Genomic DNA, 27,991 nt, shown 5'->3' with positions numbered 1-27,991 from the left:
TACTAATATCTATTACTGATAGATAATAATGTTTAGTTATATTTGTAATAAGTTGACTCATTATCCTATATTTAAAAACAATATAAATTTAAAATGTTACTCGAGTTAGTCTAATGGATGGATGATTAAAAGACCTAAATTAATTTTTTCCTAAAAAGTGTAAAAACATAAGATATTTATTTTAAAGGAATAAAGAGTGATAAAAAACCAAAAGTGGTTAACATTAAAGAAAAGAAATGGAAAATAAAGAACATGTCGATTCCAATTTGTTAGGATGTGTATGAATCTTAAGCTCTCTCTCTCTCTCTACTCTCTCCCCATGCATACTTGTCACCAAATCTTTGGACGACATTTGTTGCTTGTCTTCTCTCATTTCCTCTCCTATATAAACCCTTGCTTTCTCCCCCAAATTCTTCAAATCCTTTCTTTAACTACAAAAATGGCTCCATTTTTTTTACTCATTTCCTTTTTTCTTCTTCCTCTTCTTCTTTTTTTCTTCCAAATTCATAAGAACAGTAAGTTCCCAAACAAGAAACTCCCTCCTGGCTCAATGGGTTGGCCTCTAATTGGAGAAACCTTTCATTTCTATTCTCAAGATCCAACCTCCTTCTTCCTTGGAAAACAAAAAAGGTTCCATGTATTTTTTATTTTAATTTAGATTTAACCGTTATCAAGAGACAACCACATTCACTAAACAATCTGTTTAATACAGATACGGAGAGATATTCAAGACTCACATTCATGGGTGTCCGTGTGTGATGTTAGCGACGCCCGAGGCGGCTCGGTTCGTGTTAGTCACACAAGCTCATCTCTTCAAACCTACATATCCACAAAGCAAAGAGCGACTAATTGGACCATCGGCTCTGTTTTTTCACCAAAGTGAAACCCATTTGCGGCTTCGTAAGCTAATTCAAAGCTCCCTCTCGCCGGACCCTGTTCGAGCCTTGGTCCCTGACATCCACGCCCTAGCCATCTCTGCATTGCCCTCATGGCTCAATGGCCATCTCATTAACACTTTCCATCAAATGAAGAAGGTGAGTTTCAATTTCTTCTCCTTCTTATTTTTTATTTTTGGTTAATTTTCAAAAGAATTGTATTAAAAAAAAAAAAAAAAATCTAAATCACACTTGGGGCAGAGATGCTCTGTATACCAAGACAAAAACAGAGCTTTCAATAAGTTTTGTGTTCTTAATTGAATCAAATGGGGACCAATTATTTCTTATCAATGGTTTAATTTTAGTATCTTTTTTTTTCCCATTCTCTTGCTGACTTTCATAGCCTTTGTTTTGTTGTCGTTGTCTCTTTGTTTCTTCACTCTCCAAAGTTCTCTTTTGAAGTCGGAATTTTGGCAATTTTCGGGCATTTGGAGGACACCAAATACAGAGAAGAACTAATGACAAACTATTCCATAGTGAATAAAGGCTATAATTCTTTCCCCACCAACATTCCCGGAACGCTTTACAAAAAAGCACTTAAAGTAAGTCAATTATAACCCAAAAAAAAAAAAAAAAAAGCACATAAAAGACATTCCGATTCTCAACTGAATTATTTTTGTTTTCTAAGAATCTTAGTTTCCCTTTTTCTATTTTTTTTTTCCTTTTGAAAAAAAAGGCAAGAAAGAGGTTGGGAGAGATCATAAGCTGTATAATCTTAGAAAAAAGGGAGAAGAGAAAGCAATTAGAGGAGAAGAATCTATTGGCTTGTTTGCTAAAATGGAGAGATGAAAAAGGAGAAACTTTAAGCGATGAACAGATCGCCGACAACATTATCGGAGTTCTCTTTGCTGCTCAGGACACTACGGCCAGTGTTCTCACTTGGGTTGTTAAATATCTACATTACAACCACAAAGTTCTAGAAGCTGTCAAGGTAAGTCACTACCGACTTTCTGTGTGCTGTATTTTTAATCTTCAAATATTGCATAAAAACATAGCTCAATTGATTAATGTATTATATTTTGATGAAAAGGTATGAGATTCGAATTTTACTTCTACATGTTATTGAATTTTGAGTGAATGTTGTAGAACGTGAATGAATGATTAAGTGTAAATTAAATTATAACAAATTATTAGATAACTAATATATTTGAAATAGAAGTATTGTGGTTTGAAAAGTGTTATCACGACTTTAGTGATGAAATTTCAATCTTAGACGTCATTGAAGTAGGAAAAAAAAACATTAGAATCTGGTGGACTTTTCTTTGTTGTTGTAATACAATAAATGTGGAAGTGAGGCATGAAAGTTAATTGAAGATAATGAACATTAAACCTATTAATGTATAATGGGAATTTACACGTGGTTGTAGGTGGAACAAAAGGCAATTGAAGAAGGCATTAATGAGGGGTGCCGACCAATGAGCTGGTCTCAGACACGAAACATGCCGTTTACCAACAAGGTAGGAGCAGGCCGGATAAACTCAACCAAGCCTTTCAAAATTAATTTATAAACTCAAATTAGGGCTTCTTCTTCTTTTTTCTATTTATAATTTTATACCATTCATTGTTTGATCAAAGTTATTTGTGGGTTTTAATTGGGAAAACAGGTGGTGTTAGAGAGCTTCAGAATGGCGAGTATTATATCATTCACTTTTAGAGAAGCTGTGGCAGATGTTGAATATAAAGGTAAGATAATCAAAATCATGCCTCTAAATTTTAAACTATGTAGCTGCAACATTGAACTATAATCTGTATTTGAAGTAATTATAAGACTTAGATTATTTTAGTCTCATTTAATTAAAATAAGAAATGACGGATAAGAGATTGTAAATACTATAATAAAGAGAGATTTAAAATGATTATAATATAGTTAATTGTATGCTATAATAGTTGAAAACACCAATTATTATAATTGGAAGCTCGAACCTATAATAACCCATTTAACTCAATAGAAGCTAGGGGCCCAAACGACTCTAAAAGATTATAAATATAATTTAGAAAGTGTCTAGTAGATCATTGATATTTCAGTTTTGTATCCAATAGGGTATTGATCTTTAAAATATCTCATAGGTTTTCAAATGATCAATTTTGTGTCTAAGAGGTTAATGGAATGTTCAAAACGTTTAGAAGCTAGGTAATCTAATAGATATAAAATTGAAATTTTAAAGAACTTTGAATATTTAGTAGGTGCATGCAGTTTAAAAAAATATAGAATAGGTCAATGATGTGTTAGATACAAAATTAAAACATTAAAGAATTATTTGACATAAAACTAAAAGTTTAAGGATCAAATAGATACCTTTTAAAACTGAACTTGATCAACGTTTGTGTACCTACTAAAACATAATTTAAAGTTTAGAGACAAAATAGACAAACTTTAATGGTGTGTTTGATTTAAGTTTTTTAAGTGTTTAATTTTAAAAATAAGTCATTTTAAAAATAAAATTAGAGTGTTTGGTAGCTACTCAAAATAGCTTTTGAAACGCTTTCAAAATTTATTTCAAACAAATTTTATCAAAAGAATTTAAATAAAAATGAATTTTTAAATTTTTTTTTTTCTCTAAACAATCTAAATGGACGCTATAATTCAAACACTAATATTGTAATTTAATTTAAAAACAACCCTAAAATAACATGTAAAATTTGAAAATAATGTACATTAAAATTTATCTCATGAGTATTATAAAAGTGTTCTAGATTTATACTTCTGGGACTAAAAGCACTCTAGGTACTAGTTACAAGCACTTCTAATGTTATCCAACGTGGTAGCTTTTTAAAGATGATTTTGAATTGGAATTGATTTTTCTTCCCCTCCTTTTCATGACCTATAAAAAAAACTTAAATCATCGATTGATCCAAAAATTTAAGTTAATGAGGGAAGGAATTTAATTATATTATTTAACATTTCTCTCACCTCTTTGGACCACCTGCTCTTGATACCATCTTAAATTATAAATTGACCTAAAAGTTTAAGTTAGTGGGTGAAGATGAATATAATTATATCATTTAACAAAGAGATTTTTCAAAAATGTCATTCTTACTTAATATCTTTTGATAAAAATGGTTTAAAATATACTTAAAAGTTTTTAAAAATCTATTTTAAGTTATTGCCAAACACTCCAATTTTGTCTACGGTGACTTATTTTTAATACTAAATGCTTTAAAAGTTAAACCAAATACACCCTTAATTTTGGTAAAAATGTTTTTTTGCCATACTAAAAACAACATAAGGTGTGATATTTGCACAAAAACCTAGTGATCTAATATAGTGGACAATATGAATATAATCTATATCTATATAGTGTAGAGTATATTAATTTTTTTTTTTTGTCATTTAGCATCCAACAAAAGATTAAAAAAAAAATTATATGTGGAATTTTAGGTCTTACTTTGAAAGCTAGCAATTAAAGAAAATGTTGGAACTTTTGGTTTAAAATAAGTTTGATTCCTCACCTTTTTTTAATTTTTTCTGAGCAGGATATTTAATTCCAAAGGGTTGGAAAGTAATGCCTTTGTTCAGGAATATTCATCACAATCCTGACTACTTTGTTGACCCTCATAAATTTGATCCTTCAAGATTTGAGGTATATTTGAATTAGCCAATATACTTTTTTTTGGCTTATCATACCAAAAGAAAAATTCTTTTGTTTTCTTTAAGTTTGATGTTAATGTTACCTATAAAATATCAGCTCTGACTTATAATGAAGATAAGCTTATTTTATCTGAAAACACAACCTGCAAAAATATGGGCAGCTACATTTCACTTTCAAACTCCCAAATTTTCATCATTTTCTATTTAAGTTTCATCATTTTTTTAACCAATAGAAAGTTGAATTCATCTAAATCATAAGTTACTCATTTAATTAATATTTTTTTTTTATCATATCCCTAATATTTTATATCTTAGAATAAGGGTATGTTTGGTGGAATTGTTGTGTGACTTAAGGAGTTGGTGGATCCTACTACTAAAAAAAATCAATTTTATATCTTATCAACTTTTTACACGATGAGCCTTAAGAATTCAATTTTCTATATTTCATAACTCATTACTCTTTACTATTCCACTCCCTACTCCTAACAATTCATGTATATGGATACAGGTTGCTCCAAGACCCAATACATTCATGCCATTTGGAAGTGGGGTCCATGCCTGCCCTGGAAATGAGCTTGCCAAGCTTGAAATCTTGATCATGATCCACCATCTAGTCACCAAATTCAGGTCCTTCATTTTTCTCTTTTTTAACCTCTCAAATCAAGAACTTTGATTACAAAATAATAATATAATAGTAAAAAAATAAAACTCAAAATTTTATAGGGTAAAGATTTACAATTTTGTGTAAATAGATAAGATATTTGCCAAAATCAGCCTAGCTTGTTGTACTAGAAAAATACAAGACGTTTGTTACTCTTTTAAATTATTAAAAGAAAATGTTATAATTAATTAAATAATATTTAGATTAACCCCTAATCTAATAAACCACAAATGGTGTTTGTTTTGCAGGTGGGAATTGGCAGAACAGAGAGATGGGATTCAGCATGGGCCATTTCCAGTGCCTATAAATGGGCTTCCCATCAGAGTCTGGAGATTATCCACTTGAAAGTGGGCCACATTTCACTAGAGCCCAAATGGGCCCTCTTCACGAAAATGGGCCTCACTTGAGTAAGCCCAACAAGTTTTTTGTTTTCTTTTTTATATAAAAAAAAATCCCTTCTCTCTTTTTCTGTCTTTTGGGTCCTCATGCAATTTGAGTTTGGCCATTTTGGCGAGTATCAAGTTAGCGATCCATCCACCCCGAAGCAAATATGGTGGCTTTGGTGATATAATATATATATTTTTCCTCCCAAAAAATGGGCCTTTCACTTATTTTCAATCCCATGTAATTTGAACTCAAAAAAAAAAAAAAAAAAAAGAGAGTAATTTTCTAGAAAGCTCTTCAACAAAAGTATTAACAGAGCATTGTTTCTCCCAAAGGAGATTTTTTACTCAATCACATAATAAAATTCTTGAGTGTGTTTCCATTTTTTTTTTTTTTTTTTTTTTTTTTTTTTTTTTTTATCTTTTAGATTTTGTGGATTTTTAGTTTATCAAGTTATTCTTTTATCTTTCCTTGTTTTTATTTTAGTTTTCATGTTATTCTATATAAAAGAATGCATTTAAGGAAAATAAAATATAAAAAACTCAATACATGAAATCTTTGACATCAACTACTGGAAGATTGAAGTTTGGGTTCAGGGTGGTGTGGGTTAGATTGGGATGTGTTGAATGACTTTTTAACTCAACCAAATTATCCGGTTTGTTAATTTCTTCCACTCAAATAACCTTTATTTAAAAAATGAATCAAACTCAACCTAACCATGAAACATTCAGGTCGGATTGGTTTGGGTTAATCTAATTATTTATTTAAATTTATGTCCTAAAAAGAAGTGAGATGTTAATACGAAAAAAATTGATTTAATTTTTTCATATATTGAATAACAATTTAAACATAATTTCAATGTATATAATAATTTTTTTCTTTCCAAAGTACTAAAAAATTAAAAAAGAAAAATAAAACTTAAATAAATATATGTATATATCATTGTATTATAAGTTAACATATATATATACATATATATTATAAAGTTAACAACAAGTTCGGGTTGATTCGGGTTTGTTTGTATTATTTTAGATGAACCCATGAATCAATCTCATTCATAAAATTTTTATTTATTTGAATCCAATCCAACCTAAATGTGTTGATAAGTCAATTCAAATCGTATGGTTGGATTGAATTTATCGATTTTTTTCGGATCATTGAGTTTTTTGAACACTCATAATTGAAGGTTACTTGAAAACTTTATAATGAAGCTAAATTTAAGTAAAAATAGTCTATCTTGTACAGTAATGTAAAACAACTCTTCATTTTGTATACATGATTTTTTTTTCTTGATCCTCTACACACAAAACCATGTTTTGTAACCGTTGTTCTTAAAAATTGGAGATAAACCATAAAGATTCTCAAGTATAGAAGAAGTAATTTCACAAATGATATAAATTCAACCTTGCAAATATTATATTTTAACCTAACTCTACACCCAAAAAAATTGATCATATTAATAATTCATCCCAACAAGACCGTTAAAAATATGAGAGACAAATTGATTACGATTTAGTTCGAGATTATTCTAACTTTTAAAATAATTACTGTAAGTTTTTGTTTTTGAAAAATCAACCGTTAAAAGAAGTAAAATAGTTTTGACAAATTTTAATTTTAAATTAGAAAAAGTAGTTAGGATATTAGATAAATTAATATTAAATTGGTGTAATTTAATTATAGTAGATTTATTATTTTAATTCTTTTCACATTAATAATTAATTTATTTTTATTATAAAAAGGTAAATATAATAACCCTTTAGCATGTAATAAATAAACTATTATTTTTAATTATCATAAACTTTTAAAAGTTAGAAAATGTAACCATTTTTATTTTCTTCATATTTTCATTTTTTCATTTTTTTTATAAACAAACTATTATATATATATATATATATATATATTGTTAATAACTACTTGAAGAGAATGATAAAAGAGGATTTTATGAAAAATTAAGAATTAAATAGTAAGACAAATATTTTTTACTATAACCAATAAAATTTGTAGTTTTAATTTAAAATAGTTAAAAGAGGTTTAGTTTTTGTTTAAAGATCATTTTGTCATAATTAAACATTATTTGATGTTTGGTTTAATCTCTCTAAAATATATGAAAATTTTAATAAATTTAATTTTAAAAATTAAGATTATATTTTAATTTTAAAAGTTCAGTACAATACATGTAAACATTTTAATTTGAAAAACTAATCATTTCTTTTAGAATTTAGCAATCTCAATTTTCCTAATTGTTTTGAAATCTTTATTCTAATTTCTAAGTAGAAAATCAAGATTCTTAACTGACTTATGAACATGTGTATGATTTAAGTCTTTAAAGTTTTTTTTTTTTTTTATATATAAATTTACTTCTAGATTTGTCTCTTTAAAAGATCTTGTACTTTTTTTTCCTAAATTTTTGCTATATGAAATCTTTTTTTAGTTAAAGAACATAATCAAAACATTAATTTCTTTTTCTTTTATATATGCATTTCACATCTACATAAAAAGAAGCATATGTTTGTAACCACAACCCTCTGAATAGTCACATATCATCGCATTATTTGCATCAATTGGTGCTCATCAAACACATGCATTCGAAGAGTTGCATCTCGCCAACACCAATTGTACTTATTTTACATAAAACTTTAATTTTTAAATGTATAAATATATTTTGTGAATTAAAAATTAGAAAGGTTACATATATTATCTTTTGAATGGACACCTACAACTGAAAAGGCTAGTTCTATCGATAAAAGGGTAACATAGTAATAGGGGTGAGCATTAGTCGATTTTGTTCTTTAATTTTTTTTAAAAAAAATTTGTTGATTTAAAATTTTCTCAAACTAACAATGATCAACCCCTCTGCTTCTCCGACTGACTCACTTCGGTTCGGTCAGTTAGCTCGATTTTTCGGCCTATCATGCTCACCCTACATAATAATTTACTAAAAATAAAAGGAAAAAATAGGTATATAAAATTTATCTACTTCTAGCCCTTTTTATATATAAAATATATTAAAAGAAAAAGTAAATACGAATCCTGACAAATCAATGTAGATACCTTGTTGTCATAATGCTTGAGATGCCCAAAAATCCTATCTAAATATATTGATTATTCGCTTTTCTACATAGAATCAAATGAAAATGAAAATTATTCCTAAAAAAATATAATCAAATGAAAATTGCTAATAAAACACACAAAAATGTGTATCTAAAAAAAACAAACAACAACAACTAATTTGTGATTCCAACACTTTCTAAAACACTTACAATGTACCTACACAACATAAATTGTAAAAATTGCACGATCATTAACATTTTCTTCAAAAAATTGTTGGAATTCAGAAACATGCAGCGGAAGAAAATATGATCATTAAGCATTCTAATTCCTTAATTTTGACATTAAAATAAGCATGTTCATAGGGTATAAGATGATTTCAAGAAACACGTACCTTTGAAGAATTCCTCTCCGATCCAAGCTGCTCCTCATGTATTCTCAGCTCCAAACTTTTAGTGAATCACCAAGAGATTTTCTCTACTATTCTCAGTCTTGAATTCAAGTGGTGGAACTAAAAAATGGAATGAATTTGTGAAGGGAATAGGATTGGGTTTTGTGAGGAAGATGAAGAATGCTTCTAAAAACTCTTTTTCAACCACCAACCAGAATTTCATTAGCCAAAATTGGGAGTTATTATCCTTCACTTACATGCAAACACTGAAGTATCTTACTCCATGACACTTCAATCAACTAAGATAAATGGGCTAGGTGTAGTTACAAGGAGAACACCTCTTACTTCAACCAAAATTGGGAAATTCCCACTTAAGATTTCAAAATTCAATTTTCATTATTTTGTTTGATTTTTAATTAATTCTAAATTAATTTAAAATAAAAAAAAATAATATTTCAATTTCAGAAATTGAAATAAGATGAAGATCAATTTTGATTTTTTTAATTAATTAAATAATAATTTAATATCAAATATTAAATTAATTACACACCCAACTTTAAACATGAATCCTATTCATGTAATTAATATTTAAATCAATATTTAAATATTATAAACTCTCAAATTTCATTCAAATTCGATAAATTAAACGTTAATTAATTATGATATAATTATACAAACCCTAATTTGAATTTGAACTATTCAAAATCAAACCCTAAACTCAATTTGAACACTTCAATTTGAAATCATCCCAAATTCACTCAATTTACTAATTCAAGATGTTCATGTTTTACGAGCTATTAGAGGAACTTTATGGACCTACAGATCATGAGCTCCAACGATATGAGATTAATTGACTAAAACTCTTTACACTGAATTAATCAGTATTCGTTACTATCGAGTCATATCACTATAACTCGATAATTACACTCTCTTCACTGTAGATATATTTGTGTTCACTTGATTTAACCATAATCAGTAAGTCGACACTTCACAGGTTGTTCGTAATAACGGTTGGGTCAAATGCTGTTTTACCCTCAAAATTACGTCTTACTCCTTAAGTTCCATTGATCCTCTAATGAACAATTGGTTTGTGATCCAATCACTAAACCGGATCCCTTTGGGGCTAATGAGAGGGTGGACCCCCTTGTTCAAGACCTAGATTCAGTACTTAAGAGAACAACCTTCCTCCTATCCCTTAATTGGGTAGGTGTGAATTCCATCTTGTACCCAATGTCCCCAACTATCTACCCGATCTTACCTCTGAAATAGGAGGCTTATTGAGCCCGTATTATTGAGCCAACTCTCACCTATACAAATCTAAGGATAATCTCGAATAAATAGAAATTCATAATTAGCTCAGGATTAAAATCAAGTTACCTATGTCATCTAAGCGAAATAGTCAGTCTTAAACAGTAAACGACGTTATGAAGTAAGAGTGACTTATTTCTTGGTCCGATCGTACACAAACTCATTGCATAGGACGCCCCCACTCCTCATGTCAATACATGAACGAATTAGGACCACTTTGTTTATAGCACCTTACAAGACATACAACCCAACAAAAATAATTCGAAAAAAAATAAAATAAAAGAGAGGAAAAAGAATATGGAATTATCATTTTGAAATTCAATCTTAATGTTTTATTTTGGAATTGCCATTCGGTCGAGTCAATGGTAGCATAGATTTTAGAGTCACGTGCGCTCTGATCCCATTTCAATATCTAGTAATTTAGAAATAGTTACTTATAAACAACTAACAAAAACAAAATCCTACAAAGACTTAAATAAATAAATAAATAAAAAAGTTAAGGTCGTTATTGTAGAAGAAATGAAGTCTCTTTGTAGAAGATTGTTTTGATGAAAGGGTTTGATTGATGAGGTTTCCGCTCGGAAGGTTTTAACTGAAGAGTAATAAATAGAGACAAAATGAGAACTGTTAAAAATTGTAAGGGCAAAAAGGAAAGAGAAAAATTCTTCTCTTATTCCCCTTTTTAATATAGTATAGATAGACCAACGATCTCTTCTTTCTTTGGTATATTTGCATTAGGTTTAGCCTATGTTATTAGTAAGAAGGTGATCCAAAAAAGGGACGAAATATGTGTGAGATCTTGTGTGTCAACTTGCTAGCACAGACATAGGACATACAAATTAAACGAAATTGGAAAGTCAATCAATCATTGGTTAATCCATTTATTGTTTCAACTTACAATCAGTCAACCATGTCTGAGGTTCTTACTGTCCGAGATATTGGAACATGCTCCTGTGTGAATGTGAATACAAATGAGATCTAATGCGTTTAACCATAGAAAAAAGTGTACTACAAGAGATCATATTCCCTTTGTTTACCTTTAAAATTTATCTTTGGAAATATTAGTGGATTCCATCCTAAATTTTTGAAAGCATGTTAAAATTTTAACTTGCTATCTAAATTTGACAAATTCTCCAAATTTAGGCCACATTTACCAAATCGAAATGAGATTTTATTTATGGATGCATCATAGTAGGCTTGAATCACAAACACAATTGGATTGATTTCGATTAAGTTTACCTAGAATTATTAATCTGTCACATTTTACTATTACCATTACTGTTACCATTACCATTACCGTTACTGTTAGACCCTAACGGCAATGGTCAATAGTAATGGTAAAGATAATAATAAATAGCAAATTCATAATTTTCATATTGTTACCGTAACAATATTTGTTACGGTAACGATAATGATAACGATAACGATAACGATATAACAATATCAGATACACAAAAAATGATTATATTAATAATTCATTCCAAGGAAACAATTAAAACATGAGAGGCGAATCGAACACGACTTAGTTCAAGATTGTTGTAGCTTTTAAAATAATTGTTGTCCACTTTTGTTTTTCGAAAAAATAGCTATGAAAGAAAGTAAAATAGTTTTTGATAAATTATAATTTTAAATTAAAAACTAGTTAGGATGTTAGATAAATTAATACTAAATTAGTGTAATTTAATTACATGAAACATAGTAGGATTATTATTTAATTATTTTCACATTAATAATTAATTAATAATTTATTATAATATATATTTTTGAAAATCTTACATGATTTGAATTTCAACTAATTTTGTTTAATCTAAATTATTTGATAAAAGTTCAAGAAATTTGATAAGAGTTCAAGAAAAATAATTATTATAAGAAAATTGAATCAAATAAAATTTAAAATATATGTGAAAAATATATTAATATGGAAAAATATTAATATAATATATTTATTTAAATAGTCAAGAAATTAGCAAATTTTTAGAAAAACTAATCTAAAAGTTACTACCATCAACTTCTCCACATTAGTTAGAATTTAAAAAGCGATTCTCTTAGATTAATTAATAATTTGATTTACCAAACATTAAAGTCAATTAAGATTTTCTCAAGATCACTTTCTATAATTACAAAGGCCATCTACCCCTCATTTGTAATAATAGACCAACAAACTTTTCTTTCTTTGATATATTTGCATTAGTTTTAGCCTATATTATTAGTAAGAAGTTGTTCCTAAAAAGAGATGAGATATGTAGAATTTGTACGAATGATCCAAAAATTGGGTCCAAAATGTCAAATGACACGAATTTTTTTTAAAAAAAAGCCAAATGACCCATTGCTAATGTCAAATCCAAGTGAAATTACCAAAATGAAACCCTCGCGCATGTGGAATGACCTCTCGCTCTCTCGTTCCTTCTTTCCTCTCTTAAATTGCTCCCTTCCCTCACAGATTTGCTGTTTCATCTAATCTCGCTCTTGCTCTCGCTGTCTCGTTTGATCTTGCTCTTGTCCGCCCTTCGTGATCTTGCTCTGCCTGAAGTTGTGTAGGTGTGCCCATCTTCGATTGATGAGGAGGACGAGGTCGAGGATGAGGAGGAAAATAAAGAAAAAAAAGAAAAAAAAATAAAGGAAAAAAAAAGAAGAGGAGACGTGATCTGGGGAAGAGAGTGAAGAAAAAAATAAAAAGAAGGATAATAACATAATTTTACTTATCTATGACAGGTCATTTGACATTTAAAAAAAAAAAAAAATTTTTTGGCCATCTTACATTTTATGCCCAATTTTTAGATTATCAAAAAAATTATTCCATGAAATATGTATGAGTTGTTGTGTGTCGATTTACTAGCGGAAACATGACATACAAATTAAATGAAACTGGATAGGCAATCAATCATTGGTTAATCCATTTATTGTTTCAACTTACAATCAATCAACCATGTATTTAATTTTTATTTTCCGAGATATTGGAACATACTTTCATGTGAATGCGAATACAAATGAGATCTTATGCATCTAGTAATAATAAAAAATTCGATTACGAAAATATCATATTCCCTTTGTTTACCTTTACAATTTATCTTAAAAAAAAGTAGAGTCCATCCTAAATTTTTGAAAGCATGTTAAAACTTTTCATCTATGTAAATTTTGAAAATTTTCCAAATTTAATCCAAATCATGGGCTGAATGCAACTCAACCCAAAGGGGAAAGTCCACAAAAACTCAATCCATCAGAAAAGCAAAGACCAGAGAGAAATAAGAAGAAAGAGGATAACACAACAAGAATAACAGCAGCCACTGCAAAAAGCAGAGGACAGATCCATGGCGGTTTCAGTTTCAGCAGCCACTGCCAGAGCCACAGCCTTCCATCTGCAGCCATCTTCTTCATCTTCATCTTACACCCCTTCATTCAACCCTAACCAGTCCCTCCGGCTCCGATCACCCTCCCGCCGCACACTATTAATAGCTCAAGCCCAATCCGAGCACCGCCAAACATGGCTCCCCGGCCTCGACCCCCCACCGCATCTCGACGGAACGCTTGCCGGCGATTTTGGATTCGACCCACTTGGGCTTGGCGAGGACCCACATAGCTTGAAGTGGTACGTTCAAGCAGAGCTTGTTCATTCTCGCTTCGCCATGCTCGGCGTCTCTGGAATTCTTCTCACAGATGTCTGTAGTGTAACCAATTAATCTTACCTCTTAATAATTTCACAAAATTGGATGCCTTAAATTAAAGATTGATCTTCTTTGTTTGTGGCAGTTGCTTCGTGTTACAGGGATCAGTGAATTGCCGGTTTGGTACAATGCGGGTGCTGTTGAATATGGATTTGCAAACAAAGAAACTCTCTTCATTGTTCAGCTGCTGTTGATGGGGTCCTAATTCTTCCTTATCTTCCATTTTTCTTTTTTAAGTGTGGCTGTATTCTCACCTTTTTTGCCTTTACTTGGCTTTGAAGGTTTGTGGAAACCAAAAGGTATATGGATTTCAAAAGCCCTGGATCTCAAGCACAAGAAGGAACTTTCTTTGGATTAGAAGCTGCTTTTGAAGGTCTCGAGCCCGGGTAATTTACATTTCTCTACAAATTCTTAGAACGTTGGATAGAAATTGTAACCTGAAACAGAGTGGCGATGTTGATAATAACGACGGAACCTTCACCTATCTTCACTATGACATGATATTGTCAGTTGACACTCAGGTTTTCGTTCATGTTGGGCTTTGCTGTAGGTATCTTGTAGGCTTGACCTCCGACCCACTTCTCTTTGGTTTAGTTCTCCAACTAAACACAAAAGGAGTAAGGTCGGTCTAGCCTTTGTAGACATCGAATGGACTATTTATAAGCCTGTTCTCTCGATTAAGTGTTAATATTTCTCCTTTTGAGACGTGCATTCCTCTATGCCTTCCTCCCGACATCCTGTAGACTTTGGGTCTTGTTTTGTGCAACCCTTTAACATTGTCTATTTTAGGTATAACTCATGGATTTTCTTTTGGAACTGCCAAAAGATCTCATACCAATAAAGATAATTGTTTTCATTTATATAGTCATGATCATTTCCTTCTCTAACCATTAAAGGACTTTGTTTACACTCGTAATAGATGTTTTAGTCTCAATTCTATACTAAGCATGTCGTAGCATTCTTAAATTCCATTTTTTATCTAACATTTTGACACAATTTTACTTCAAAATGGTGGATGCCCTTTTGATTATTGAACTAATTAGAAGAGGGAAATCTAAACTTTACATTATAATTTGAAAAGGGAATAGTTGTTATTTCCTCTTGATTCTTGAACTTACCTCATGGATTAAACATATTTAAGGATTATTTACTTACAGATATCCTGGGGGTCCTCTGCTGAATCCTCTTGGCATTGCAAAAGATATCAAGAATGCCCATGAATGGAAACTCAAGGAGATTAAGAATGGTTAATTTTTTCCCACTCACATTGTCAAATTTTCGTCTTCGTCTTCTTAGACTGATCTTTATTTCTTCAAATTCCAGGACGGCTTGCGATGGTCGCCATGCTCGGGATCTTTGTGCAAGCTTATGTTACTCATACAGGACCAATAGATAACCTTGTGGAGCACCTTTCTAATCCATGGCACAAGACTATTATCCAAACCCTTTCAAGCTGAAGTCCTTAAAGAAAAAGATGAGAGTCTCTTTACTCAATGAGCAAAATATAACATGACATTGGAGATTTATTAGCCAAAATGAGTATAGATGAAAGAACAAATGACCTTGTAATATGATTTGATCAATACGACCGAATTTCCCTCGAGATCGGTGCTTCTTTTAACACTGTTTCTATTTTTGTTATTGCTGCTGCTTCATATTTCAAATAAGAGATTAAATGAAAGCACAAACTATAGAGAAGGTTTCATTGTTTGAATATCTTCTAATATTTGAAAAAATTACAGAGACAAAACCACTGATTCTTTTACACAAAATACGATCATCAAGAATATGATTCCTCCCAAGAACTCACATCATCATCACATAAAGGGCAGGATGGAGTTTGAATCAGATTTATGGTTTTCTGTGCTATTATTCTACAAAAGGTGCAAGTCCAGAAGAATAATCATAAAATCAAATTTGAAGTGCAGAAGATGAATATTTGCTTATGGCTGTAAGAATCCTCTCTTTATCTCTGGTAGGAAATGCTTCTAATAAGACCCCATCTTTATAGAAGTGAAACAGTGGCACTGTCTGCGATGCAATCATCAAATTTCAACCTCAGTGAACAAAAATGCAAAAACAATACTTATTAACATAAACCTGAACATTTTAGGAGCTTAACTAACACAAACATGAACATTTTAGAGACAAAATTGTAAATTAACAAAAAAGGATTATATTGCAAATTAAGTCCTTCAACTTTGATGCTTGCCTATTTGATTCTTAAATTGCAAAAATGTGTCTAATAGGTTTTAAACTCAATTTTATGTCTAATAAACTTTTGAATTTTAAAAGCTAACTAATATGCTACCTAAATTTTCAATTTTATTATTATTATTATTATTTTAACTTTAAGAACTTATTAGGCACATAATTAAAAATTTAGCATTTTATTTGACACAAAAAAATACCTATTTTATGTCTAGTGGTATATTAACTTCTTAAGAAATAATTCAAATACGCCAACTATAGATTTGACACAAAATTAAAAGTCGGTGAACTTTACTATACACCTTTGTTTTTTTTAGCATATTAGACAAAATTAAATAAGAGAAAAAAAAATATTTTTTCTTTCACTTGGATGCATGAATTTTGAACCTCAACAATCTTAACCCCTATAAGGCTTGAGTCTCTTTTTTAGTCCCTTACTGGTAATACATTTGGTCCTTCGTTTATCTTTCTTTTATGAAGAATTGACTAGACAATTTTTTTTTTTAATTGCAATTTTAGTCACCATGACCTCAACAAACTTAAAATTTACTTTCCTATGCTTTATAATTAGAATTTAGTTCGTATGATTTGATAAAACATTTATAAATAGTCCCTAAAGTAGGGACTATTTTTTTTTTAGAAATTTATCAAATTATAAGAACTAAATTTTAATTGTTATAACCTAACTTTTTTCAAATCATAGTGACTAAATTTGAAATTTAACTACTTTTTTAAGGTTATTTTCAAATATAAGAAATAAGTCAATTTATTTACAAATATAACAAAATTTTACTGTAATGACAGTGGCAAACACTAATAGATATCTATAAGTTTTTATCACTAATATTAATAGTCTATCAGAGTTTATCACTATCTGTTACTAATAGATAGTGACGTTTTACTATATTTAAAAATATTTCCAGCAGTTTTTTTTTTTTTTTTTTTTTTTTAATTTAAAACAATTATCATTTTCTTAATCATGGTGATGTTTAAAGCTATATTAATTTTACATTAGTTATGTTGTTGATGCAGCCAAAATATAATAATATTATTATTCTTAAAAAAAAAAGTGACTGAAAATATTATAAAAGTTAGAATCGTTCGTTTTCATCTTTTTCACACCGACGAACCCACGAATGAGGGGAAGCCTAGATTTCCCGATCTCCAAGCGACGCGATGATTGCTGACTCTATTCTACCATTGTAAGATCAGTTCCGGCCGATCCATGACTTACGATGACATTCGGATTCCTCCAGGCATTTGGAGGAGGAGCGGCGTGCAAAATCGTAGGCGATTTGACGAAGAAGACGAAGAAGACGAAGAAGAAGAAAATGGAGGGGAAAGGTAAGGCATGTGAAATCAAGGATGAAATTAATCTAGAAGACGTAATCTCTCAAAAACGATAAGAGTTCCCCAAGATACCAAAACCAGTTCAAAAATCAAAACTTCAGTTCAATTCAACACCACCCAGCATGGCAGTCAAGAAGAGAAAAGAAGCTTACCTTGATCCTTAGTCGTTCAGCAACCTCAGATTGTTCATCATATTCATCCATGACCTGAAAAACCACATCCACATTCAAAGAATAATTACCATTCCGTGGTGGAATGGAAATCATTTTCCCCAAGAAAACATGGCTGATATAAACACTCACATTATGCTTCAGGAATATAACCGGCGCCTCTTGATCACCAGACCCCTTGCACAATTTTGCAAACCCTTGTTCTATATATTTGCAGCTCCCACAAGATGTTCGATAGAAGTCCACAACCACCAAAGTACCGTTTTCCTTTGCCCTGTCTAGAATTTTAAGGAACTCTTCATCCGTCTTGAATTCCCTCACACAGTCTACAGGGCAAAGTTCATCATCATCATCAAACAACTCCCCCTGATTTCCAGCCGTAACTCTGATTTTACTCTTGAACAACAATTGCTGTCTTGGAACTTCGGGTCTTGTAATCGACAATCGAACGTTTCCTTTCTCTGACGACAACCAGCGGGGAATTGAAATGGGGATTCTCGATTCGAGTTCTTCATTTGGATTTAATCCAAAACTAATTAAAGCTTTACATTGCAGTACATTCCGGTTCTGCCTTTGCATTGCAAAACTCCGATTTGGGTCTTTTTAAGTGAATGAACTTCAATCAGAAAGCTAATAAAACTGAGGAATATATCAGATTCGGATGTAGCACTCAATACAGTATTTCAAACCCATGAATCTTATTTAACATTAATCAAGTTAAAGGAAACAATTTCGATCATCGATTCATAAAGTGGATGAAAAGTAACTGTTAAGATAATGAAGGGTGTAAAAATTTGAAGGGGAAAGCAACAAATGATGGTCCATTGGCTTACCTCCGAGCGGGAAGAAGAGCAGAGGAGCAGCTGCGAACGAGAAAATGACACGACTCCACCATTATCTTCTTCCTTCGTTTGCCATTGATTTTCTTTCACGTGGGTTGTTGTTGACATGGCTTGGTTTATCGGTTTCTATTTGAAAATCTGATGTTGGAGCCAGCCCACATTTGGAAGCCCAACATCGAATTGGATAGCAATATTTTATCATTTTCAATTAGTATTAAACTTATCATTTTTCCAATAAACTTAGAAAGAAAAAAAAGCCATGAAGTTTACTAGGAGTTTAGGGATGTTAAAAAAACCCGATGATCCAAAAAAACCGATCAATCTAACTCAATCCGTGTGGTTTGAGTTGGGTTATCAACTCATTTAGGTTGGATTGAGTTCAAATAAATGAAAATTTTATGGGTTGGATTGGTTCATAGATTCACCTAATATAACATAAACCAACCCGAACTTATTATTAACTTTAAAAAATATTTTTTTTCTTTTATAACACAATTATTTATACATATATTGATTTTAATTTTATTTAATTCCAATATTTTTTGAATAATTTATTCTTCAACAACTCTTAGAAGTAGTTTCTTTACACTTTAGAAATAAAATTTTCACTATATAAATTGAAATTGAGTTGTTAATCTTAATTCAATATATGAAAATAATTAAATTATATTTTTACATATTTACGTTTTGTTTCTTTTCAGAATAAAATTTTAAATAAATGATCCGATTAACCCGAACCAACTCAACCCAAATTTTTCATGGTTGGGCTGGGTTCATTTTTTAATAAAGATTATTTGGGTTGAAAAAATTTGTAATTCAAATAATTGGGTGAGTCTAAAAAGTCTTTCAACCTAACTCATGAACACCTCTAGTAGACATTATAGTCTTACTTATGGATTTTGTAGACATTTGAAAACATTGTTGCCTATATTTTGAATTTTATAGACATTCTTGTGAGTTTTGTTATAATAGATTTTGGATATCATTCTTGTGGATTGTGGAATCTTATGTGCTTTTTTATTGGCGATTCCAAACTTTTTTTTAAGGGAACCGATGGAACCGAACCAACCCAACTCATTTTTTATGGGTTGGTTTGGTTCGGGTTTATAATTTAACAAGGGTTAGTTTGGGTTAGGAAAATATACAAAACGAACCATAGGTTGGGCCTAAAATATCCCTAAACCCAACTCAACCCAATCCACGAACACCCATAAAGTTTACACTTTATTTAAAAAACACTCCAATTCTTTTTTCAAAAAGAGTTAGTAATAGTATCCTTGCAGAATGCGGACATTTCATAAACGTTTTGAAAACTAACATTGAAGTAGAAAGTTGTTAAAATATGTTGGGTAAAGATTGAGATAAAAATGGTAATAACAACGACCTAATGCGAAAATTGGAACTCAAACACTGCTACAATGTTTCATGACACCAACAAAACCTATTTCATGTCCAAATTTCCATTCAAAACTCTTAACAGTTTTAAAATATTTATGAAAAGTCATATCATTACGTCGAAAAGAAAAGCATTGTTTTTGAAACATATGGAAAGTTCAATGATATTGTCTTGTAATTTATCTCTTAACTTAGCATCGGCACAAGACAAGTATAACCAATCCGAGTTAGCTCAATAGATAGGACTGTTTTTCTTTTTCTTAAAAAAAAAATTATTTTTTTAAGAGTACAGACTGGCTTACAATTGTTTTAAATACATTCTTACATTGTAACCTTGAAATATAAAGTTTTGTCTTACACTTTTACAATTGATCGTAGGTACTAGCTAACCTTGTGATATTGAATTTATGTTCCAAAGTTTTCAAACCAGTCACCTTCATGAGAAGATCAATCCATATATCATTGAATAAGTTCAGAGGGTAGAATATTATGAAGACAGAGGGTGAGGAGCTAAGCTAGTTGAATAAAGAGATTCAGATCGCATAAATGTATTAAAAAGAGAGTCTTGTCAATGAGACTAACATGTTATGTAGCTTTATGTCGACTTGATTTTGGTTTGCCTAACAATGTTAGCATTTTGGGGAAGAATGACTTCTTCTTTTTCTTTCCATCCTTTGTTTCTGATAATGATTCAGTTCTACCCAAGCCTTTTGTTGTCTCTTCCTTTGCACTTGGCTCTTGGGGAGCAGGAGAATCTGCTTCCTCACTAGTTGTTGATTCTTTTACCTCAAAGCTTGTCCTTGGACTTGTTGTAGGAATTACAACTTCTTGGCCAGATTTATCATCCTTCCTTTGTTCCTCTTGTTCTGCCCTCCATATTCTCAACTCTTGTTCTATTGCTAACTTTCCTTCCTCGGCCTCGCTCTCCTTTTCCATTGCAGCTTTCAGCGCTTCCTGTCTAGCAACTAGTTCACGACTAACTTCTTCAAGCATTTCTTGACTTTTTGCCTCGGATTCCTTAGCGATCTCAATTTGTGAAATTGCTTCTGTCACCTTGATTCTGGCCTGCTCCTCAGCCTCACGGGCATGTTCACTGAGTTCGTTGTATTCCTCTAGTGAAATAGTTACCATGGTTGGTGAATCTCCTTTTGTGGTTTCAGTTGGATCACTCTCTTGTAGTGCTCGGATTGCTGATAATGCTAACATTTTGGAAGCATTGGAAGCCTCAATCTCCTTCTGAGCTGCAAGTAATCTACTTTCAATTGCTTCTGATTCTGCCTTTGCTTGATCTGATTCTATCTTTGCCTTCTGCAGGTCTTCACGAGCCATTTGAACAATTAGCTTGGCTTGATCAGCCTCCTCTTTTGCTCGATTCAATTGATTGGTCAGGTCTATGCTACTTTTTTTAGCTTCTTTTACGTTTCCCTGAACAACAGCTATTTCTGACATGTTCTTATCTAATTCAGCTTCAAGTGATTCAGCTGCGTTGGAAGGCCTGCCTTCCCTCTTCTTAGTGGTGGCCATAGTAGATTTCTCTAATTCAAGCTCTGATTTTAGTGAAGTAGCAGCCATCTTCAAGCATTCTACCTCAGCAATTGCTTTCTCTATGTTGAGCTTTACTTCTTCCAATTCCATCTTTGTTGAATCAACCGCTGAAATTGTTTCGGTATCTGTTTTCTTCACAGTTTCGGCAACTTCACCTTCCAAGACCTGTTCATCACTTATCTCCTCCCTTAATACCGATTCCATATAGCCCATCATTTCCGCTTTCAAATCCGATAACAAAATTGAGGCAGTATTGACTTTCAATTTAAGATCTTCAATTGACATAACTTGCAAATTTAGTCTACAAAACTCCTCTTCTGCGTCGATGAGCTCCTTCTTCCATTTCAAACAATCTTGCTCTTTGGCTAAGGCTGCACCCATCCTTTGCTCTTCTGCTTCTAAATGGGCAGCTTGTGCAGACTCCAACGATCGCTTTAAAGCGACCAGCTCCATAGTCAGCTCCTCTAGTGCCTTCTCACCTTCCTTAGATGCAGCAAGAGCATCATCAGCAGTTTCTATAGCAGCATCTCTCTCGCACACTAAAGAATCAAACTCGTTACGTAGTACTTCCAATTCTTCTTTAATAGATTTCAATTCTGAAACTGCTGCAGCGTGCCCGGCCATGGCCATCTCAAGCTGTGCCTTAGCTAGAGCATCATCATTCTCCTCAGTGGTTCCTTGCTCCAACTCCTCTAGTCTCAGCTTGGCAAGTTCTGAATCTTGTTTTGCCTGTTGCTCTTCTGTTTGAGCAACCTCTAGTGCAAGCTTTAATTCTTCTATGCGTTGTTTTGTGTTTTCGAGTTCCTTCAACACTCGGAATTCTTCCTCCACAGCTTTCTCTGACCTTTTCCTACAATGAAGAATCTCCTCCTGCACGTCCTCAAGTTTTTCCTCCACTGTCTTACTTCTCTGTAGAAGCAGGAAACATAATACATATCAATCGCTTTAGAACTATTGAAAGATCCTTATGTTAAGGAACAAGCCTGAATTATATGCAATCTGATAATCAGTCCACAACCAATAAGAACAAATTCAATTATCTTTCTTCACACATTGAACAAAAATTCTCTTGAGTCTGTGGTTACTAGGCAGTAAGATAAATAAGAACATATTCAATCATCTTTCTTCATCCCTGACTCTCTCCCAACCAAAAAACCATTTCCAAAGTTCCATAAAATGGTCATTCTATGCACAGAAAGGAAAACAAAGGACATTAAGAAGTTAGCCAAAAAACATAAATACCTCCACCATAGAATGGACTCGACGAGCTTTCCAATCAACAATCCCTCCAAATTTAGAAACGGCTGCTTTTACAGATTCAATAGGTGCCTTAGTTTCAATAAAGCCTCTATTTAAAGTTAAACCACCTTGCTTGTGATTTTTAGGAGAATGAACTTCCATCGCAACGTGATTGCGCTTTTCCTACAACAGAACACAATCATCAACAACAAAAAGAAAAAAAACCATTTTCAACATCATGGTTTAGAAAATCAAACACATTAGAAAGAGAAGACAGAAGGGTACAGTGATTTTGTTGTGATCACAGACAATTACTTCAGAAATTACAGAAGGTGGATCCTTGGAATTAGCAAAGAATTTAGGACTTTCAGAATAGATTACTCCATTAGCAACAGGAGCAGAATATATAACCCCATTAGCAACAGGACCTGTTGGACCTCCACCTTCATAATCTATCTTTGCATTACAAGCAACGAGAGTGGGAGCTTCACTTTCAGATCCTGTCATTTTTAAATCCTCTGTCTCTGTTGGAGTTACATGTTGAATTGAATTGCCACCATTGAATCACTACATTCCCATTCAAAGAAAAGTAGAAAATGACAATCCACAAACACCAATCCCCCCAAAGAAAAAAAAAAAAAAAAAATCAGAGAAACCCCATTGAACAATTTATCTATAAACTCCTCATCAAATTTCAATTAATTGTTATTCTCAATTTGATTTTACCAAAACGATGAAACCCAATGAACATAATGGACATTACTCTACAATGAACATAATGCATCTACAACAAGAACTATCAAATTCAAAGTTTCACAAAGAGATTGATAAACTAAAACAAGAAAATTAAGAAAGAAGAGGAGAAATTAGAGAGACGTACCAGAGAGGAAAAATGGAACTGAAAATGAAACTGGATGAATCGGAAATGGAAATTTAAGGATAAAAATTTTTATAAAAAAAGAAAATGAGGTGGAAAATTGAAGCCTAGAATAGAATGAATAAAAATGGGAGGCAGTTTCCACCTCATCCTCTTCCCATGGACATCATCCATTAGAGTCTCTCAGCCCCTCTCTCTATATTTCTTTTCTTACTTATTTTACTTGTACACTAAGCTTACTAATTTAATTATTATTATTCAATCCACAGGTGTTACTAAATTTAATCTACATTACATTCTCTTATATTTTTAGTATGTACATATTTTCAAAACATTTACTTTTATCTTATCATAATTTCGATCTCGTTATCGGTCGAAAGTAATCTTTGTTTTTGGGTAAAGGAATTAATAGAAATAATTAGAAGTTAAAGTTGGAAAAACGTTTCCAAATAGGAAAAATGTCAAACTATTTACATAAATAACAAAAAGAATATTGATAGACACTAATATACTTCTATCAACATTTATTAATGATAAAAACCGGTAGAAGTCTAAAATAATCGAATTTTGCTATTTCGTGTAAATACTCTTTCTTATTTTTCTATTTTTAAAATTTTGTTTAATTTAGAGGTCTAAAAACCGTAAGTCAAATACGAGTTTAGACTATTCAAACTCAAATCTACTCATCACAATAATGTTGCAGTTCTTTTTTTGTTGGGTATTCAAACTTAATTCTCTTACTCCTGTTACTAACAACTTCTTCCTATTTTTGTATATTGTTTATACAAATTAACATGGATATGTTTTTATTGGGAAAAAAAAATTCAATTTTTTTCAAGGAAAGGAGATCAGATGCCATATTTGGAAAATAAATTTGCAGATGTATCCAAAATATTTTAGATAATTTTTCTTTTTTGCGTCTTTTATCATTAGTTTATCATTTTTATGATCTATGATTGATATATTACTTCTACGTTATCAATAATAGTTTGGTATAGTAATTTATCACTAATAAATATTGGGAGTTGGTTTTATTCCGACTAGACTTAGAATTAACTTGTATCATATTCATAAGACTAATATTGTTGTTTTCAAAAGTATTTATAAAAATATTGTTGTTTGAAAACTATTTATAAAAATATTGTAGTTTTTTTTTTAAGTTGTTGAGTCTTCAAAATTCGACCTACATTATATATATATATATATATATATATTTTCCTCTAATTCGACCTCCATTTTTCTATTTTTTTTTAAAATTTTCTATTATATTATTATTTAGTATATTCCACTTTACATCATTTTATTATTTTATTAAAAAAAATTAAAATAATAAAAAATGATATCTCATAAAAATAATAAAGTGTAAATTAAAATATCTCATTTATATAAAAATAATTACAAAAATCAATGTGTCCCACAAGGCGGACGTCGTCGATTTTGAGCTAGTTATCGTCGTCGACCTCAAACTTGAGGTTACTCTGGTTCTCTTGATGTTGTTCTGATACCTTTGCAGGCACTTCATAATATAAATATTATATGCTCTCCACGATCCCAACCATGCCCATGCATGTATGAAGACGATGGACCAACCTATGAGTCAAAATGCCCTAAATCAAATGCTGGCATCATCATCATCAGACTAACATAATCAATTTAACTCTGCGTCTGCATCACAGGGGCAACTCTTCCCATTGTGGACAACCTCATCGAACTCATCCTCTTCCCGAACAGGTCATTTACGTCTAGGAGCTGGTGGAGGAACAATAGGTATATCGTACATATAATGTATCTCTTCTATATAGCTCTGGTTGTCAATGCATATAGCAAAAACCTAGTTCGGATCATTCGCAACATCACGGAGTCTACTGTTGTTCGATCTCTGTGAATTATAAAACAATTAGATAATATTTAAAATAAATTTAAATTAAAAATAATTAGATAATATTCATTCATTTATCAGATGACCCACAGCTACTCCCGGACGAGTGACGTAGTATCTCATGATATTATTATACCAATGAATGTAGTCTCGAGTGACATCCCTGTCAAACTGTTTAATAGAAACCCCACTGCAATAAATCTTGCACGATAGTGTCATCACACTACCAAATGTGCAACTTTTTCAGACCAATCTCCAATCCTTAAGTCAATATCATGCAGTAGGCGTTCAGTATTACGAGGCGATGAGACATCCTATTGAAAACCGAATTGTCCCATCACCCTGTCAGGAAGATGCCACTCACCAATGTAAAAACACATGAGAGGACTTATCGTCCACAATATGTTTTGACCATTTGTACAGAAATTGGGCAAAGTGTGCATAATAATTTTGTAGGGCTCCCAAATAACTTGAAATACAAAATATTATATTGGAAAATATTAAAGACAAATACAATAAAAATGTGTATAAAATAATCAATTTGGTTCAGTGTTAATGTATCGGATCAGGTTGAAGCAGATCAAACATGTATCTGTACTAGCTGACTACATGTGTGGCTGTCCTAGTCACACAAAATTTTTCTTTCCACCTAAATTTTTAAATTGATAATTTAGATTTTGAATTAACTAGATTATAAAAATTAAGTTGAATTAAAATAACATATTGAGAACCGTAGGTTCGTCCAATTAATTGAGCATCATTTATATGTTGTAGCTGTGGAACCATTGTTGGAAATTACTCCCAAGCCCATAGTTGTAAAAGTATGAGAGGTCCAGCTATCTCACGAACTTCAGGTCTTGTTGCTTTGCATAGTTGTCTATACAACTATGCAAAACATGTTCCACCCCACGAATACCGTCCCACATCATAGAGGTTAGCTAATAGTGTTAGGAACATCAAGTGAACAAAATGACTTGACTTATCAGAAAACAGACTTTCACCCATCATTTGTAGTATATATGCTTGCACATATCTTATGACGATTTCCTCGTTTGCATCATTTGCGAGCTCACGGAATTGTGTCCCTAACCATATCAAACTTAACCTCGATCATTTAATTTTGTCGGTAGGTGGGACCACACGGAGGTAAGTTGAAAAATTTGTGACCAATCATCATATATCACTCCGGTGACTGATTCACCATCAACAAGTAACCCCAACAACACTTCCATGTCTTGTAGAGTGAAAGTGCACTCTCCAACAGACATATGACATGTATACATCTCAAGCCTCCATCTCTCGACCAAGGCTGTGATCAAATCAGATATCAGTCCAACTGAATAAATCCCAATTTGACAATCCCATAGAATCCAGATGTACGGAGTAGCGGTAGTATTCGAGGGTAGAGTGGGATAGTGCGCTGGACAATTGCCTCTCGACGTCTGCAGGATATTTCTTCAATAGTACGATCTTACCATACAACAGATGATCAATGAAGGACTAGTCGTACAAAACATCGAGATCAATAGGTCCCGGGTTTATAGCCATGATCTGAAAGAAAAAAAATATTATTTCTCAATTAGAAGAATAATGTACAACTTTTTAAATTGTAATAAAAAAAATTAAATATACAATAAAAGTATCATCTACACTTAATTAAATATACATGATAAAAAAAGTATTTATTTCTTAATTAAATAATGTACAACTTAATTAAAAGAATAATGTACAACTTTATAATTTATAATAAAAAAATTGAATATACAATAAAAGTATCATCTACACTTAATTAAATATACATGATAAAAAGTATTTATTTCTCAATTAAATAATGTGCAACTTAATTAAAAGAATAATGTACAACTTTATAAATTATAATAAAAAAATTGAATATACAATAAATGTATCATCTAGACTTAATTAAATATATAAGAAAAAAATATTTATTTCTCAATCCCTAACTGTCTGGAGCCCGTCCTAGTAACGAAGGACACTTCCTTCAATTATGGCCTAACTGATTATAGAATTCACATCGTTGTCCTCTGTCCAATCCATCTCTTTATGATAACTAAGAAGGGCATATTAGGGTGTGTGATCCAGTAATCTTCATGCGGTATAGGTTGAAATTGAGGAGAGTAACATTCAGCATACGTTGACAATTTATAGTAGTTCTCAATAAAGTCTTCGTAGTTCATGTTAAAATATAAGCAAACTGTTATAAAATGCGAGCATGGATTGCCAAACGCTTGCCACTTGTTACATGAACAGTACCGCTCGACCTATTTAGCCTCAATGTTTGAACATTTCCTCCTTTAGCATTGAGACTATGACGTCCGGTCTTCACATGAAACACACCTTCATATCGATCGTACGATTGTATTTCATGTTTACTAGATCTTGCAGCACATTTATTAATTTTTTCGTGTGCGTACCTGAATTTTTACTCTACTTAATATTATAAAATATGCTTGACACAAATTGTTAATAACATATATAATAATAATA

The 27,991-nt window shown here is 31.5% G+C and overlaps 4 protein-coding genes across 8 annotated transcripts; 2 read left to right on the top strand and 2 right to left on the bottom strand.

Annotated features, from left to right (window-relative positions):
- Positions 1 to 258: 258 nt before the first annotated feature.
- LOC120075099 (abscisic acid 8'-hydroxylase CYP707A1-like) lies at positions 259 to 5,951 on the top strand. The gene is made up of 9 exons (XM_039028271.2): positions 259 to 630; positions 713 to 1,034; positions 1,325 to 1,477; positions 1,612 to 1,866; positions 2,303 to 2,392; positions 2,540 to 2,618; positions 4,410 to 4,516; positions 5,033 to 5,151; positions 5,434 to 5,951. The coding sequence occupies exons 1-9, from the start codon at positions 275 to 277 to the stop codon at positions 5,528 to 5,530; spliced, it is 1,578 nt and encodes a 525-aa protein (XP_038884199.2). The 5' UTR covers positions 259 to 274; the 3' UTR covers positions 5,531 to 5,951.
- A 7,472-nt stretch (positions 5,952 to 13,423) lies between these two features.
- LHCA5 (photosystem I light harvesting complex protein 5) lies at positions 13,424 to 15,581 on the top strand. Its single transcript, XM_039030293.2, has 5 exons — positions 13,424 to 13,972; positions 14,064 to 14,176; positions 14,260 to 14,364; positions 15,136 to 15,224; positions 15,302 to 15,581. Exons 1-5 carry the CDS (start codon positions 13,625 to 13,627, stop codon positions 15,433 to 15,435), a joined length of 789 nt encoding a protein of 262 aa, XP_038886221.1. The 5' UTR covers positions 13,424 to 13,624; the 3' UTR covers positions 15,436 to 15,581.
- A 73-nt stretch (positions 15,582 to 15,654) lies between these two features.
- LOC120076460 (Thioredoxin superfamily protein) lies at positions 15,655 to 18,740 on the bottom strand. 3 transcript variants are annotated; one of them, XM_039030295.2, is made up of 4 exons: positions 18,543 to 18,740; positions 17,842 to 18,339; positions 17,692 to 17,745; positions 15,655 to 16,009 (listed from the first exon to the last, which is right to left on the bottom strand). In XM_039030295.2, the coding sequence occupies exons 2-4, from the start codon at positions 18,286 to 18,288 to the stop codon at positions 15,890 to 15,892; spliced, it is 621 nt and encodes a 206-aa protein (XP_038886223.1). In that variant the 5' UTR covers positions 18,289 to 18,339; positions 18,543 to 18,740; the 3' UTR covers positions 15,655 to 15,889. The 3 variants fall into 3 exon arrangements, with proteins under 3 accessions (XP_038886223.1, XP_038886222.1, XP_038886224.1); XM_039030294.2 differs by having other exon boundaries at positions 17,842 to 18,348; positions 18,543 to 18,722; XM_039030296.2 differs by having other exon boundaries at positions 17,842 to 18,308; positions 18,543 to 18,657.
- Positions 18,741 to 20,381: 1,641 nt separating this feature from the next.
- LOC120076652 (protein WEAK CHLOROPLAST MOVEMENT UNDER BLUE LIGHT 1-like) lies at positions 20,382 to 23,836 on the bottom strand. 3 transcript variants are annotated; one of them, XM_039030534.2, is made up of 4 exons: positions 23,611 to 23,836; positions 23,016 to 23,297; positions 22,734 to 22,913; positions 20,382 to 22,400 (listed from the first exon to the last, which is right to left on the bottom strand). In XM_039030534.2, exons 2-4 carry the CDS (start codon positions 23,235 to 23,237, stop codon positions 20,532 to 20,534), a joined length of 2,271 nt encoding a protein of 756 aa, XP_038886462.1. In that variant the 5' UTR covers positions 23,238 to 23,297; positions 23,611 to 23,836; the 3' UTR covers positions 20,382 to 20,531. The 3 variants fall into 3 exon arrangements, with proteins under 3 accessions (XP_038886462.1, XP_038886463.1, XP_038886464.1); XM_039030535.2 differs by having other exon boundaries at positions 23,046 to 23,297; positions 23,611 to 23,779; XM_039030536.2 differs by lacking the exon at positions 23,016 to 23,297 and having other exon boundaries at positions 23,611 to 23,795.
- Positions 23,837 to 27,991: the final 4,155 nt, after the last annotated feature.

The sequence above is a fragment of the Benincasa hispida genome, chromosome 4, assembly GCF_027475165.1.
Source record: "Benincasa hispida cultivar pf3 chromosome 4, pf3_genome.v1.1, whole genome shotgun sequence".
In the NCBI taxonomy this organism is placed as follows: Eukaryota; Viridiplantae; Streptophyta; class Magnoliopsida; order Cucurbitales; family Cucurbitaceae; genus Benincasa; species Benincasa hispida.
The sequence above is the reverse complement of the archived record's forward strand: the minus strand, read 5'-3'. Positions and strand labels throughout refer to the sequence as shown.